Source organism: Larus michahellis, chromosome Z (assembly GCF_964199755.1).
Source record: "Larus michahellis chromosome Z, bLarMic1.1, whole genome shotgun sequence".
Taxonomy (NCBI): domain Eukaryota; kingdom Metazoa; phylum Chordata; class Aves; order Charadriiformes; family Laridae; genus Larus; species Larus michahellis.
Window position 1 is genome coordinate 15,251,356 of NC_133930.1, and position 16,628 is coordinate 15,267,983.

At 38.7% G+C, this 16,628-nt stretch overlaps 2 protein-coding genes across 8 annotated transcripts in view; one reads left to right on the forward strand and one right to left on the reverse strand.

Annotated features, from left to right (window-relative positions):
* Nucleotides 1–3,620, forward strand: part of OSMR (oncostatin M receptor) — a 33,284-nt gene extending 29,664 nt beyond the window's left edge. For all 6 annotated transcript variants that reach the window (XM_074570989.1, XM_074570991.1, XM_074570992.1 and 3 more), the window contains one exon: nucleotides 230–3,620. In XM_074570989.1, coding sequence (XP_074427090.1) covers nucleotides 230–679 — 450 coding nt within the window. In that variant the 3' untranslated portion in view covers nucleotides 680–3,620. The remainder of the gene's footprint in view (nucleotides 1–229) is intronic.
* Nucleotides 3,621–6,425: 2,805 nt separating this feature from the next.
* RICTOR (RPTOR independent companion of MTOR complex 2) overlaps nucleotides 6,426–16,628 on the reverse strand; it is an 86,710-nt gene continuing 76,507 nt past the window's right edge. For both annotated transcript variants that reach the window (XM_074570988.1, XM_074570987.1), the window contains 7 exons: nucleotides 14,964–15,141; nucleotides 13,629–13,713; nucleotides 12,112–12,345; nucleotides 10,707–10,859; nucleotides 9,756–9,879; nucleotides 8,782–8,920; nucleotides 6,426–8,616 (listed from right to left, as the gene is read on the reverse strand). In XM_074570988.1, coding sequence (XP_074427089.1) covers nucleotides 8,542–8,616; nucleotides 8,782–8,920; nucleotides 9,756–9,879; nucleotides 10,707–10,859; nucleotides 12,112–12,345; nucleotides 13,629–13,713; nucleotides 14,964–15,141 — 988 coding nt within the window. In that variant the 3' untranslated portion in view covers nucleotides 6,426–8,541. The remainder of the gene's footprint in view (nucleotides 8,617–8,781; nucleotides 8,921–9,755; nucleotides 9,880–10,706; nucleotides 10,860–12,111; nucleotides 12,346–13,628; nucleotides 13,714–14,963; nucleotides 15,142–16,628) is intronic.

Sequence of the window (16,628 nt, forward strand, 5' to 3'; positions counted from 1 at the left end):
CTGAACTTTAAAAAGCAATCTCTAAATTGCTCCCATAAATTCCACATGAAATACAGCTTCTGTTGAATATTCTGTACATGTGTTTTCCTTCAAATTCTGTTCATTTGAAAGATCCAAACTAAAAAAAGATTATAAGACAATACTAGAAGTGCTTGAAGTAATCACTTCCTTTCCTTTACTCAGGGCTCCTTTCACCAAGTGATTTTCTTGTTTTATGATTCTCTTGTAGACTGGTTCTGAGAAAGTACTGAAAATAAGTGACTGCATTCCTGACATGCTAGCAGTGGACAGTAAGGCCGAAGCCCAGAAATTACATCCATGGAGCCAGTTGTCTTCAACGCCAACAGAAGATAAGATGGATGGTCACAATTCTTCCTGGGTTTACCCTAATGACAATGAAGAGAGAGACTCTACATCCACACCGACACCTCAGACTCATACTTGGTTTGAAAATTTTGCTTATTCTTCTCATCTTGCAGTTGAATCCGATCCCTATCAACTACCGGAGACACGAGAAGGAAGCAAGATGGAACTGCCAGTGGTGCTGTACCAGCCACGATACTACTTTGATATTTTAAATGAAGATGCTGCCTCAACACCCAGAGAAACAGCTGGCAGAAAGACCAGTCTGAGGTACATTTCACAAACGGCTGTGCACTGCCTAGGGAGGAGGCTTTGATCTACTCTCCTCCATCGAGTCCGTCCTGTGTTTGTTTACGCAATATAAATAAGGATTTCTAAAACCACAACTACTTCTCCTTTTGATGAAGGCTTTCACAAGTCCACCTGCCCTGCTTCTGATAACGCTGCAAAGCTCTTGCTTCAGGACTAGTTTAAACACGCTAATTTGTGGACAGGACTGATGCGTGCTATGGTTTCGTCACAAGTTACAGGCATCGTATAAGAGTTAGGGGCTGTTACGTAGAAGGTTAGATCACAGCAGTTTCTTGTGGCCTGGTGCGAAGAACTACTATATTTTGCAGCGATTAAAAATTCATTCAGCAAGTAGAGGAGCAAGCCAAACAAGCAGGTGGGTTGTTGTGCTCCAGGAGTGCATTTCACTTGCAGTGTTGTGTGTGTGCTTAGGCCGTGCTCTGGCCGCCCCCAGCCAGGGTGTGTGGTGCGGCTGCACACAGAGCATGTCCCAGCGCTGGCGGCTGCCTCAGCCCAGGAACAGCGGGGAGGAGGGCTGGATTTTCCCCCTCTCAAATGACGTCAGGAATTAATATGGAAGGGTTACCTGCCTTCAGTGTGGCGCATTACTAAAAGATGAGAGATGAGGACGACCTTGGTGGTCGACACAGGTAGTCCCCTGTGCACCGAAATCCAATGATTGTCCTGCTTCTACTTCAGGTATCTTTTAACTACACTTGGTAGTTGAAAGAGCACAGAAAACAGGTTTTTATAGTTCAGGCCTCTGTTACTGGGCTGCTGCTCCCATTTCTGGTAACTGGGACCCCTCACACTTCTGCCTTCTCTGCCTGGAAGAATGACCCTTTAAAATCCTAAAGAAAATCCTCTTAACTAAACAAAGAATTGGGGGGAGTTAAGAGGGAAGAAGCAGTTTTTCCAGCAGGACAGCTGTTTGCAGAGGTGTTACCATGGCGCTGTCTCTCCACTTGTGTACACAAACTTCACTTCTTTTGGCATTAACCCCTGCACTTACCTAGCAAGCCCCAAACCACCAGGAGAGCAGACGCACATGCAGAGGTGTGAATCCCATTTGCAAGATCATGTTCAGGCTGCACATGAGCTAGAGCTTCCAACACTACATTTGCATGCATTAAAAAAAATATTCTGTTGTAACACTCAGCATCCCTACAGTAGGCAGTGGTGAATTTGGTCATCCATTTCGATTTTAAAAAGTTGTGCATTTGTAATGAAGCAGAATAGTTGGAATTGTAACTGCAAGTCTCATCAGATCAACATCCTTAGTGCACAAGGAGCCTTTTGGTTTTGCCTTATTGTGATGCTGTCTGGAATCTTTCAGAAATAAAAGAATTTGACTTAAGAACACAGAATAAGCAGTTGTCAAAAGGTAAAAAATTAAGTGTTTTTTACAATTTGATCTTCAGCTAATTTGTTAAAATGCAGTTACTCATCTTCCCTATGTGTAACTACCTGATCACACTTCATAAAAACTAAGGAGCTGCAGAGTTTTGATACTGAACCACATGTAGGTTTTGTACTGTTGCTTAAAGATACTGTTGTAATGTCCCTGAGCTGTGTTGCAACAGGAAAACCAAAGGAGACCGTACGCAGACTTTTGCTGAGACAAGTGTTGTCTGCAGAGCCGGAGCAGGCGAAGGTGAGGTGCAGAGGCAGGTACAAACCCTGGGGTGAGGAGCTGTGCTCGGGAGTCCACGCAGACTGCACCGTGTCTGCAGGCAGGTCCTGCACAGATTTACTTGGGAAGTGGGAAAACAAGTGCGGTGCATTTGCTTCCTTTCAGCCTGCAGGCAGCGGGGTAAGGAAAGGTGGCTGGTGTCACTCCGCTGAACTGCAGTTTGGCAGAGAAGAGGGAAGTAAGGGAGAGGGCTGGGGCCGTTCAGTGGGGACATCCCAGAGAAACTCCTGCTCTCTTCCCATTACTCTCCTTCGAGTTACTGTGCATTTAAAGATTTGATACCACAGCGTCTTTACAATTTAAAACATTTCCTTCTCCAGAGTGTTTCATCACATCAGATGTACTTGTGTAGTTCAAAAGATTTACTGCTGAAAAAAAAGAACATAAAAGGGAGCTGTTTTGCCACTACTGACATAAAACTTCCTACCTGTGCATTTCAAAAAAGGCCCGTTTATAAATAAAGATTTGCAAGGTATCCTAAATCAATCTAAGGAATTGTGATACAGGAGTCAGTCAAAAATCAGACAATCCCATGAAACATGTTAAATTTCAACGTGTTGCAGTTCCTCATGCCAGAGGACAGCCCTAACAAAGGGCAAATTCCTGCTTTTGGAAAAGCTGCCATCAGTGGAGCTTGGCTGCAGCAATCCAAAAGCTTTAATAAAGATCTCCGCAATCAGTGAGCGGAGGGGGATGCGGGTGGGCGCCATGTGGCCAGTTGTGCCTGCCTGGTCGTGGGGCAAGACACCTTGGCCTGTTTAAAACTCCTCCCTCTGCTCCCTTTGTCTCCCCTGGGGAGATCCTGCACTGATGCAACTTCATTATCTGGAAGCAAGGAAACCTGGTACCAGGTGCCGGTTGCTCAGCAAGGCGATGAGAAGTTTGGTGTATCCTTTCTGCTTGCTGGCCCTGAGGGGTGGCAGTCCATGAAACCACCTGTGCTTAAAAGCACACAAACAGGGGATTCCAGGGAGGACGATGCCTCTGTGCCAGTCAACGGGCACAGTCCAGGCACTAGAACTAGAAATAAAGATTAGACAAGTATTTTTGCATGGGTGGGGAGGCATGTATAATTTTTATCTTTAAGACATCTGTCTCGCATTAATATTTGAGTTCAAAGCTGTAAACTTCTGTCATTATTTTTGTTTATAGTTCAACTTTCACAGCTGTTGTTGAAATCCTAATGTGTAAACCAGCATATAATAGAAAATCACTAATTCTCAGTATCAGCATGCTAAATTTTTAAAATAAAAGTGGTGTACAAACAATTAAAGGGTTCCCTTCTATTTTTATAAGACATCTTACAAAACATTTACGTAAAATATGTTTTTGACAAAACAATGTTTATTTGGAAAGCTTCAGGTTGTTCTAGTTAATTAGTACCTTACGCATATAAATAATTCCAACCCACTTCTAGCGGTGAGAGGTACATACGAGACCAGAACAACTGTAAGAAGTTTAAGTACATTTTATTAACAATGCATCCCTTTGATAAGATTACGCTTGAGGAGGCTTTTAATGCCCATTGACATGAACTGTACACACTATACAAAAAAAACCCAGGAAAAAAAAAACAAAACAAAACAAATCAAGGTGGGCAATACCATTTTGGGACAAGCCTCTGTTTAAATTATACACAGCTCAATGCAATATTCTTACAGAAAATATATAAATACTTTTTCTTTCTATGTTACAGGTATACAATATAAATCAGATTTCAATGTCTTTTCAGTGACCTACAAACACTAGACCCTCCAAATATGTAGCAGCGCATTACTAAATAAAAATAAAGACCACACGGGACAGGGAGAATTAGTCATGAGATTTTCCTTGATCCCTTCCCTCCTCAGAATGATTAATTTAGATAATCTCTTGTAATGCAGTTTTAGGGATGCTGACAGCCCAGTATTGGAACAATTTTTCAATTAAATCTACAAAATGTCTGCCTTTTACCCTCTTAGATGTTGCCTGTTGTGCTGAAACACCCTACTCAGTGGCAAAATGGCACGTTACTACTTTTTGGCATAAATTAAATTTCTCAAATAGTGTATTTTACAAAGCAACTCAAGCAAAATGTGCAATTTCTGCGTGCCGTGGCATTGCTGTCTATCTATGTTACAAAAATAGTCCAACAAAAATCCACATTCTTTACTGAACGTACAAATCTATTGAAAACAAAACTATCCAGGGAACCAGAATCAGGAATTAAACAAAAACCAGGGAGATGGGGGGCTTCTCGTGAAATACAGTTTCTAGCATGTCCCCAAAGGTCTTTTACAGTTCTCAGATTTTACTCTCACCTAGTATCCCCTTTAATAAGCACATGATAATAGAAATGCAACTTAAAAAGCCACAAAGTTACAGGACCTGCTTTCAACTGGCAGCAGCGAAGCCCTGAGTAACAGGACTCGCGTCCAGCCCTGCCAGGAGGGGAGCAGAAGCCTCGCAGATGCTCCCAAGCCTGGCAAGAATCCTACTGCGATTGCTCGGCCTGAGCTCACGTCCGCTTACACGGTAACACCAGCTTCCTGCAGCCCAAAAAGACAAGTACCAAATCCAGGACACAGACTAAGAAGAAATGATGACTCTGTCGCCTCTCACCAGGCTTTCATTATGGCCTGCTTCTCCAATAGCTGCCTTTCTCTTCAGGCACCGAGGAAAAGTGCTATAGGTTTTTTCAGCCTCTCACTGCAAATTACAACCTTCCTTCAAGACCTCTACACACATTTCAAAATAAGATGACAGGACGACAAGCAGGACTCTCACTGCTGCCTTTTTAAATGTTTCCAAGAGCAGCTTACCTCGGCATGCCAAGCCACCGCGCCCTACGCTACCAAATACGTCAGCACTTCATTGCGTCCTGGGAAAAACAACAAACCCCAGTGAGAGCACATTTAGGGTACATATGTCAGGTCAAGTAAGAACTGTCAGATGAAGAGAAGCGAATGTTTCAAATACAGCGTGCCAAGCGCCCAACACACAAGTTCAGCACCTGAAAGCCTGACCATCTCCAGCTCCAGGTGATGTCTGTGACATCTGGGAGCAATTCGGCATCTCTGAACTTGGACACTGTCTCCAAAAGGAGACTGGCGGCACCCAGCTGCCTCCTCCTCCCCACTCGTGCGGAGGTAACCGGGATCCCTTCCCTTAGCTCTCCGCCCTTGGGAAAGGGCTCTCCCTTTCCCCCCGCTGTGAAAGCGGACTTGAGGCAATCAGCCAGCCGATGCAGTAGACTAATTGCGATGGGTTTCACTGCCAGCCTCTCCTGCCCACAAAGGCTTCAGCCTCAGAGCCAGGTGTTTTGTGTCGGCATGTTGAATCATTCAGGAGTTTTCTTTGCCACAGCAACCAGACTGTACCTGTATATAGCGTAAGTGAACGCTGTGTGCGCTTTACCACTCATTCGACAGCATCACCAATTGTTTGGACCAGAAAAACACAAAGCAGGTGGTCTGTCAGCTTCCCTTGCAAACCTTTCTAGGAGAAGTGGAAGGATTCTTTATTAGGGTTAATATAAGCAAAACTTTTATTTACTACTGTTTTCTTTTGAAGTTTCCTCATGAAACAAACCCCAAAATAAGAACTTTGAAAGGGATATTTTAAAAAAAAGAAATCTACAGAATTAGAAATTCACAGTTTGCAACTAGGCCAATATCAAATTCCTTCAATAACAGTATCCCTTCATTTGCCAATTAACACAAAGCATTATTGAGCTTACTGTAAATATGTAAATTAACTCTAGAAATGTTGTATTATATACAGTACAGACTTTACATCCTTGATGCATACTTGTTGAAATCTACTGACACTCAAACACTTGTAGAAAAAAATAATAAAAATCACGTTTTCTAAATGAATTTGCAGCCATAATTCATACGACAAGCTGCTGTTGTCATGGATCCCCAAAACAAGCGAGTACTTAGAACACATAAGCATTTCAGGATGGATATTATTTCAAAAGTATACTGACATCGCTTTTGCTTACTTTTTTAAAATCAGAGGCCTTCCTATGGCGCTTTCTACAATAAGTGCTATGGGTTAAACTGGTAACAAGAACAAAGGTGTTTTTTTTTTTTTTAAATACAGGTGATAAAACTTGTTTATTTTGCTTAAACTGCAGAAAAATAACATGGAGTTGTTTGATGTAACCCCATCTAGTTACTAAAACAAATCTCTTACACTCTAGACTAACTGAGGTAGTGTTTGAAACTACTGTATAAGATATGCTAGCCCCATTTTTGGGAAAACTACATTATTTCCTTTGGAGTTTATACCACTATTTGGTCTACTGTGACTGACATTTTGGTTTTACAGAAGCATTTATTTCTTATGACCAGAGAAGTCCAATAGTTACTGGTGTGGTACGTTCTCAGAGCATTTCAAACATGCCTTGACACACATATATTGTTTGTGTCACTGACCACACACGAGTTGAATGAGTTTCTTTTTGCTCCTTCTTTCAGTGGGAACTCACGAAAAGATAATCTTAGGAACCAAATCTGACTATGAGCAGCAGCTTACAATCTGCTTTACCAGAACCTGATGGCAGGCAGTGCACCTAAGAACTCAGTGAAGTGACAGCTGCAAAGCAGTGCTTATGTGGCAAGATGAAATTTCCAATAAGAACAAATAAATTCTACGTTTCACTAGAATCGTGTTTTACTGTTCACAGGACTACTTATTGAAATCTCCAGTAGCATAGCTAGTTAAGAACAGAGTTATGAGCATCAGGATAAATTTCACTTATCTTAAGTATTAATCTGACAATTATAAAAAATGGTAAAAGTGAATGGATAAAAATACGTTCTACTTAGTACAGTCCAGCTGAATTATTCACCTATATCAAAATCAAAGGGTAATCCCTTCTATTACAGGCATTCTAACAAAGGTGGCCATGCTACTGTATGTACACATTTGCATATATTTATATTACCTTCATCTAAAAGCTTCTGAATCTTTAGATCTGTGATAAAAGTGATGGGGATTCTTCTTTTTTTTAGTCTTTCACTCATTAATTTAGAAACCTGACTAGTAACATGATAGAGGCAACTATTTCAGTCATTAACAGTTACTGTATCATTAAGCTTTTGCAACAAGTCTTAAATACCAATGTAAAATGACAAGTACTGCTGCTCCAAACTTTGGTACTTAAGGCTTTTCACTACAATTATTAGTACTACCTGATGCTTGATCACTCATCCGTTGAAAATTCAACTAAACCTTTGCTTTTATAAAAGGCTGTTTTCATGTAACTTGGAAAACACTCATATTATGTCTTCGCACAAAAGCAGCAATGATTAAATGTCTTCAAGTTTAGTTTATGCAATATTCATTTATATCTGACAGAAATCATGCTTTTTAAAGGGCTTTAGTTAAGAGTAAGACCAACATTCGTCCTATATGAGCATGAGTGTAGAAACTGCAAACACATGCATATCATTCAGGGAAAAGAATCCGATTTCAACGTTTTAAGTTTAAATGATTGGTTACTTTTTAAAAATCAAACTGTAGTGAAAATCCTTAACTGGTTCAGATAAGATACATGTACGTAAATGTAATGAGATTGGAGAGACTGCTAATAAAATGACTTACAACTACAGCAACACTGAAATAACTTAAAGGAAACCTCAGATTCAGAGGCTTTTCTTTCTGTCTGAAGTTACAAACCCCCAAGTAGTGTTATAAACAGTACAAAAACCAACAGAGAAGGGCTAACATTATCCCCTGGTGTCCACATTTACAGTACGGCTCCCCATTGCTGGCAATGGAATGCACCCTCATCTCTCTGATTCCTGGTGTCCAGGGCTTAAAAAGCAAGGCATCGTTCTGCTTTTCCGGAACAGAATCAGAAGTCAATCAAAAAAAGATGTCTCTGCATGTTGTCCTATTTTTTTTTTTTTTAATTTATGGTAGAAAATGAAATGAAAACTTGTGGAGGTGTTCAGTGCTCAGCTCTTGCATATACTGGTAATTACTATTATTAAAACTATGGTAATGTTTAATAAATCCCCAAAGGGCTCAAAAGACTGGGGCAGTAATTGGTTGAGGAAGAAAAAGTTTTTAGTTCAGTCTTCAGGTACCAATAGCTTCTGTAACGGTCTAGAAGATGATGCTCCAAGCTTTTTATCCAGTCAGTCAGAGGTTGTCTGAGGATTTCAGAAAGTCTGTATGCAATGCACCGCATGAGACAGAGGTCAGGACTCAGCGGATGTATCAGTTACTGGCTGTTTCGTTGGTGTTGCTAAAATAGCCTCTGCTTCTTCATGCATCTAAAAGAAAAAGACAGATGAAGTATTACCTGTTATTAAAGATTTTACCAGAGAGATGTCATAAAATGGCTTCCTTCAAGACATATTTGGAAGCATCTTTTATTCAGAACATGAAACCAGCTGGCATGTTTTGGTGCATTCAACACATTTGAAGCCTCCACTTACTTGTAAGAACTGTACATCTTGAAATAGCTCCTGAATGAACCTTCGAGATGGAAGCCGAAACGTGCAATGTGCTAACAAGTAGGACACCTCAGAGTAAAGGCATATGTCATCAAATGCTTGGGGATACTTCTCCTTAATTCTGAAAAACAGAAAAAACAAAAATTTCCTGAGTCTTGAAGAGATTTGCATCATATTTTAAAAAAACTGTTCAACAACGTTTTGACTGTACCAAACTGGGAGAAATCTGTATCAATGAGATGAAACAGAATAAATAATTTGGAAGTTGTACAGAAACGCTGAGATCACCTTGTGTTAAAATAATAGATGCAGAAAGAGAACAGTATATCAAAAAATTGGCATCCACATGTACAGCAGTAATAAAAAAATATGGAAAGCCTAACTTAATAAACTGCAAGCATTTTTAAAACTAAAATGAATATTTCTGCATTTTCTTTTAGCAATTGTATGTTAAGTTTCCAATGTCACTAGCCCAGAAAGCTACAGGTTTTATTATAACATTTGCTCCTTGGATTTATATTCCTATATTTTAACGTGATTTTTACCATAAATTAATTCCAGTATTTGTACTCTTGCTCAAAGCAGATTTGTGTTTCTCAAGAAGTTACTGCCAGTTTTTTTTATTTTGCTTGTATGATACATATTTGGAACAAATACGCAAAAATAATTATAATTTCTTTTTTAAAGATGCATGATATACTGGGTATGTAATGAAATATCACTACATTTGAATCACTGATTTTAAAAAGACTGGGAAAGAGTAGGGAATTAAAGACAGAGCAAAAATATTAAAAGGAAAATTCTTTCCTTAGCTTTTATGTTACGTTTAGTCATTCAAGCATATCTGCCTGCCAATTTTTTGAGAAGTCAGAGATAAGGTGAATCACTATCCTAGAGATTTTAGAGAATACGTACATCTAGGTGTTGCTAAAACATTTGAAACGCATTGAACTTACGTCAGGAGTCCAGTTTCATGGCCCTTCGTTCCTACTGAACTACTCAAATTGATTACTAAACGTAAGACTTCTTTCCGCAGAAGTATTCTGCACACTGGTGTATCATCTGGGATTGATTTTACTCCTGGAAAAACAAATTCAACAGCGCGGCGTTTAAACAGAATAGTCTTTGATTGTGCTAATCTTATGCCACGTAAGCTTGTCTTAGCGTTTCATAAACACACACACCTATGTATGTATTCTGAAGTACCAACAAGTATTTCCCCCGAAATCCAAACTTTAAAAGAGATACTATTTTCAGGAATTTTGACATAGAAATATTTTGAAAAGGTAAACTTTTTCATAAATGGAAAAACCTCTGAAATTACAGTGCTGCCTCTACCACAAAATCATGTTGCAAACTGGGCAGGCGATTAGCTGGTCTGTTTCCATCAGGTGCTGGAGGCGTCAGCAACCAGCTACTTCACGAGAAATTATGATAATTCAAAATGTAAAACACAAGCCTAAAAAAGAAGTGTCTTCCTCTTTAGAGAAATTCAGCAATTTTTATTATTTTTTTTAAACTGACACCAGTGAGGAAAAAAAGGCAATCAGTTTGCTAGTAATGCTGTATACAGAACTGTTTGATAACCTGCAGAAATGCTGTATAGCAAGGGGAGCGCAAATTTAAAAGTCTGTTCTCCAATCTGCCATAACCATGGACAACTCAACTACTTTCTTGGATAACAACTAAATCATCCAAAGGGTTTTTTTTTCGTTGTTGTTTTTTATTCTTGTTCTTTTGTTGATTTCTGCGTTTGTTTTGTTGGGGGTTTTGTTGTCTTTTTTTTTTTAATAATAATGAGCATTACTTTCTTGCAGTATGTATAAATGAAATAGTATTTTTCCACAATGCCTAAAAAACACTTCAAGAATTATAGTCTCTAATAATCATAATGCTTTCAAACTTACCTAGTACAAGCTCTGTACTCTTGGTGCTGCTAGCTGAACCATGGGATACTGCATCACTACAGCCCGAAATCCCAGAAAATTTGGAGGAATGCACATCTAAGTGATTGTGTATGGTTTGCCCACACCAGTCAGTATATGGAATGTCTGAAAAATCTGACACAAACAAGATGTTGAATCTTTGTTATTCATGCTTTTCCTCACTTCAAACACTTTTATTTTCCATCAATGGTAAGCATGCAAGACACTGATGCACTAAGTACTGTGTGCATATATATCAGCTGGAATCTAGATGCTGGATTTTGGACAAATCATACTCAACATGTCTAAAAATCACCTTTTTCAAATCTTAAAAACACTTGAGTGAAGATAATAAACTCTTTTAGACTGTGACGGAAGCAAAAAAACTGTAATCACACATGGGGCTTTTACTGATATATCCGTGCTGTATTTTACATAATATAATAAAGATGGTCTTGCATACGCATAAATTTTTTTGCTCGTACAATTATCGGTGTTGCAGAAAGGGCTCTGCCTTCATCAACAGAAAGATGTGACAAGTAAGATTCTTCTGGGAGGTTTCACTATTCACACCGTTTGGCATTTTGAATGTAAAAAGATGAATATAAAATCCAAGCTTTTAATGGTTGCACAGTGAAAAAACACAGAAAAACATAGGTCTGAAGGAATGTTTGGAGATCACCAAGTTGATCAACATGTTCGTTGACTCCCATCCTTTGGCTGTGTGCCTCTGACAAGAGTCTGGTACCAAACTCAAGCTCAAACTCAGCTCTCTTGGCCATTCCTCACATTTTGTACATTATCCCCCTTGCCAACAGGACTCTTTATGTGTTGTTAAACAGTCAGGATACCTACCAAGCATCCGTTACTGGATTATCTTTTTACTACAGGCATTGCAAAAGGGCACGTAACTGCACGCCATGCAGAGGAGGTTAGGAAAAAATAATTCTGAATCCGATCTGAAGCTCAAAATATGAAAAAAGATGACTAAATATCAAAAAATGCAGCTTAACTTCAGACTCCTCAGATTTCCTTAGTTTTGTTTTATGGTACAGATTTGCTTTGAAGTCAGACTTTTAATTAGCTTGACAGTGTTGTTTTTCAGGACGTGGATTTTAAGTACTGAATAAGATTTCAAATTGTCATTTTGATAAGCTGCTAGGAATATTTAGAAAAACATGCAGGCACCTAGTCATACTAACACCACTAGAAATCAAAAAGATGGAAATGACCATAGAAATACCACTGCTCACACAATGAACTTATTACGGAGAATTAATTTCAAGTCAGTAAGGGAAGAAACCTTACAGATTAATCTATTTTAAAGATGAACAAAATTCAGTATTTTCATTCTGTTTTATCACGCTTCCCCACAGGTAACACTAACCTGTACGACTATATGAAGAGTTCACTTTATTGTTAGGCTGATAACCCAGTATTTGAATGCAGACACAGTACAGGCAGTTCTCATCTGTGTGCTCCTGTAGCCCCGTATCCTCTGTATTTTCTAAAAACTGAGAGGCATCTGAACGGCTGGTATTCATTATTTCTGTGAGACTGATCTGCTGTCGGAGCATCTGGAAAGGGCTTTTGACAACATCACTTGTACCTGATGGAAGACCTATAGATAAGCAATTAGACATCAGAAAAAACCCAACTCAAGCAACCAACATTATTTCAACTACATTTCCCCCTTTAAGCCTTTTAAGGCTGGGAAGGGAGTGTGTGTGAAGATCTAGAAACTTTTTTTTTTTGAGTGGTGAAGCTCCCAAGATTGTTAGTATTTGGGAAATAGGCATCGCATTTTAGTCCCAGCTTATTGTATATAACAAAACATTGCAAAGGACAGAATTCAACCTCTAAACACACACACTGTATACACATCCTGTAGGAAAACACGTGGGAAATCCTGACATTATATCAACATTAGTAACAGTAATACCCATGTAACATTAACGTTACAAATTTTCATACTATCAAACCAGATTAGTTCAATAATATACCAGATTGTTTAAATGACCAACGAACACAGAAATACAACTAAAAAAACCCTACGACTTAGCGACATGCTCTTCCCTGGGTGGAAAATACCAACAAACACAATTTTGCACAAGCGTTATTTACACTGAAACTTAGCAACTACAGAAACACACTTTCAGGGAAATCGGCTTTATATGTTACACTAACAACACAAAAGAAAGAAAAAAATAAAATCAGTAAGGTATGTCTGTTTGGGTGTTCAAAGTGTTTGTAGTAAAGTTCCAGCTAACTACGAGGCAAGACAACAGCTATCCTTCTGGACCAGTTTCAATGCTGCTTTTTCAGTTGACCTACTGAAAAGACACATATTGGTGCCCTACAGATTTCTGACAACTCTGGAGTAAAAAGGAAGTGCATTCCAGAACAAGCCAGGCATTACAGAGCTCTTGCAATTCTCTTGTACCATGTCCCATCACGTCCGCTGACCAACTGTCATGGGAACATCACAGAGACAAAATTTACTCTCTGACATACACAGGTTCCTGTAAATTATCACATGTAATCAAAGAGAAGTCAAAACGTTAACAGCTCAATATGTATGTGGCAAACATACTTTATTTTAGCTTAAGTTTTTTACTTTAACGCAGTATCACTACCAATCTTCGCTTAGCATAAGTGGACTTTCCTCTTTCGTTTTTTAGAGCAGGACCAAGCTTATGTTGCTTTAAATCAAGAACACATGATCACAAACTAAATGAAACAGGGAATTAGCGGCCTGCTATCCTGAATCCAGAACACAGCTCTCAAAACTGAACAGCTAAAAATAACCTTTTCTGCAAAGAAAAAATCAACAACCACAGCCCTGCCCTGCCCCTCATGTACAAATAAATAAGAAAAAGGTACAGGAGAGGAACAAAACAGTACCTCCTGCATCAGGTACAAAGACCCTAGCTCCACGGTCATCAAATGGAGGTGTAGTTTTCTTCTGGAAATACGGAGTTTCCTTTACCTAGAATATTCAAGTGAAAATTAAAATTAGCACAGGTGATAATCATATACAAAGGAAAAACAGATTTTTATGAGGAAATAAAATGTTCATTTTTTACTTCAGGAAAAAGATCTAATCACAGGAGGAAATTAAAAATGGACTCCTGAGTACTAAAGAAAAGCCAATGAGAAAAACATACATTTGTGAATGAATATTTCTTAACTAAGGCTTATGAACAGTCAGTAAATGTCAAAATATAATCGTGACAGGCTGTAAGGAAACCAGTGACCCAGAAGCGGCTATTAATGATCTATCCGTCCATGATCACTCTACACCACTGCAGATCTCAGGAGAGCAGTGCGAAAACACCCAGAACATCTAAAACGTTCCTTGTAAGATGTTTTAAGTCGAGACACACCTCAACTCTAAGAGAGAATAAATGAGGCAACATAAATATGTCAAAAAGACTCTGCAGGAGAAAGAAAAAGTAGTCATTTCATAAAGGGGGAACAGAAGCAGATATGATGGAAAATCTTGCCTTTGCTCTAGCTTCAGTAATTTTTTGAGATTAGTAAGAAAGTAAGTTAGGCTTGAAAGGCAAAGACAAGTAAATTAAAGATAAGGAGGCCACTGATTTACCTTTGACATAGACCATGTCCTGTTTTTGATAACTAAGTAACAGAATATTAAATCCTGTGACACATCAGTATGTTAGATGGGAATGTGTTTTAAGGAAGTAGAAAGAGGAAGGCAATTGATAAACCACTTAAATCTGTTTTAACAAATATATTCACCTGTGAGGTTAAATAAAGACAATGTGCTTTAATGCTATCACATATATATAAAGTAGTATTTAATTAAGATCACAGTAGCAGGATAGTAACTATGTGATTATGGACATGGTTTATGGTTGAACAATGAACATATCATCTAGTTGGCTAGAGAGGTATTAACAAATATCCATAGACTATGCTAATCTTAGTATAAAATCTAGCTGTCAACTAGAAATCTTACGACACCGTATTTATGCTGCCACTATGTAACACTCTTCTAACCTAGTCAGTGTCATTATTTGCCTAATAATACAAAACAGGCTTTTCTGTAAACAAGCTTACAAAAGAAACTCTTTTTCTCCAAAATGCATTCCTTGAGAGTACCACATCCATTTTTCCTCAGTTCTCTAGAACTAATATATTCTCATGGAAACCCAACAGTTGGCTACCTTTCAGTATGAAAGTGCAAATAAACCAATTAAGTTATCACATACATACCTGAAATATTTCATTGATATCCACTGGGAGAGCAAGGCCAATGTAATCATCAGAGCTACCATATGTAGCATTAGAAACCATGGAGCGAACAGAAGAGGAACGCTGAAGTGTGTTTTGGTTAATAGGACTTAATAAATCTTCTTTATCTAACGAAGCATAACTTAAAGCTTTCATGAACCTGTAACATTGAAATAATAAGTCACAATCTTGGTAATCTCTCATTCTGGCACATTACAAGTAAGGAGGACTGCTGATACAAAGACTATCCTTATCTTCCCCAGAGCTTGTTACTCTGTCAAATTACAGCTACAGGCTCATTGCTTTTTTCTGTCTTATGTTGTATTGCATGGTTTGGCAGTTCCTCGGGTAAAGTTTAGCAGGATGGAACTTCTGCTTGAGGGGCTGCCAACCCTGCAAACCCACAAATTTTCTCCTACTCACCAGGCCTTGCAGGTTTACAGCACAGACATGGTCAGTAAAGATTTAGGTTTTAAAACTGCTAACTACCTCATTTTAAAATGTACCTATACACTGAACATACCTTCCCTGGATATTCACAAACTCTGAGCTGAGCAGGCAACATTTTTTTCCTGTAGTCTAAAGGAGCCACCCATTCGGTCCCCCACGCATGGAGGAAGAACCTGGTCAATGTGAATGCACAAAGAACAAACTTGGAAGTGCACAGAGAGAAGAGCAGACTGTGACAAACAGCCCAAGGAACAAAGAACAGGCTGGGAAAATGAGACAGGAGAGAGGGGCTGGAGAACAAGCCCTCAGTGCTGATCAGAGTGCTGATGATGGAAATTTCACATTTGGCCACCCATCATTTTACTTTTCATTGAAGATAAAAACCTGTAAATGTTTTCTGCTAATCAACCTATGAAGATGGTATATATATATATGCAGTGGGTTAAAGCTTCCTAATTAAGAGAGACACACCTCAGGAACAGTACAGGTTTACTATATTACTGCAAATTATTATACATTGGGAGGTGAAGTACAGTAAACATTTGATTCCTTGACTTTCTGCCTTAGAAACATTTTTCTTCTCCTCTTTTGTTTTAGATGGGCGATTAAAATGTCTTCTTACCCCTAACAGATTAATAGATTTATACTAAAATTAAATTATCAAGATCTAACCTTGTAAGGTTCAAGACATTATTACACAATGGGAATGCACACAACACAAATTTTAGGATATCAAAAGTTTTCTTGGTACTAACTAATTCCAACCAATGCTAATGACACTAGCAATAGACTTACAATAAGAATCACACCATAAGTCAAAAAGATGAGAGGAAATGGCCTCAAGTTGTACCAGAGGAGTTTTAGATTGGATATTAGGAAAAAATGTCTTCACTGAAAGGGTTGTCAAGCATTGAAACAGGCTGCCCAAGGAAGTGGTGGAATTACCATCCTGTGGCACTGAGGGACATGGTTTAGTGGTGGACTTGGCAGGGCTAGGTTAATGGTTGGACTTGACGACTTAAAGGCCTTTTCCCACCTAAATGATTCTATGATTCTAAACCCCAAAAAGTTACTAACTGCATTAGTTATTTCATATAAAGCATCCTACAATTTCTCTCAACATAAAATTAAAGATAGAATTATTAACCCTGAACATTTGCCCCTGCTTTTCCTGGAAAAGCTAAAAGATGTATCATT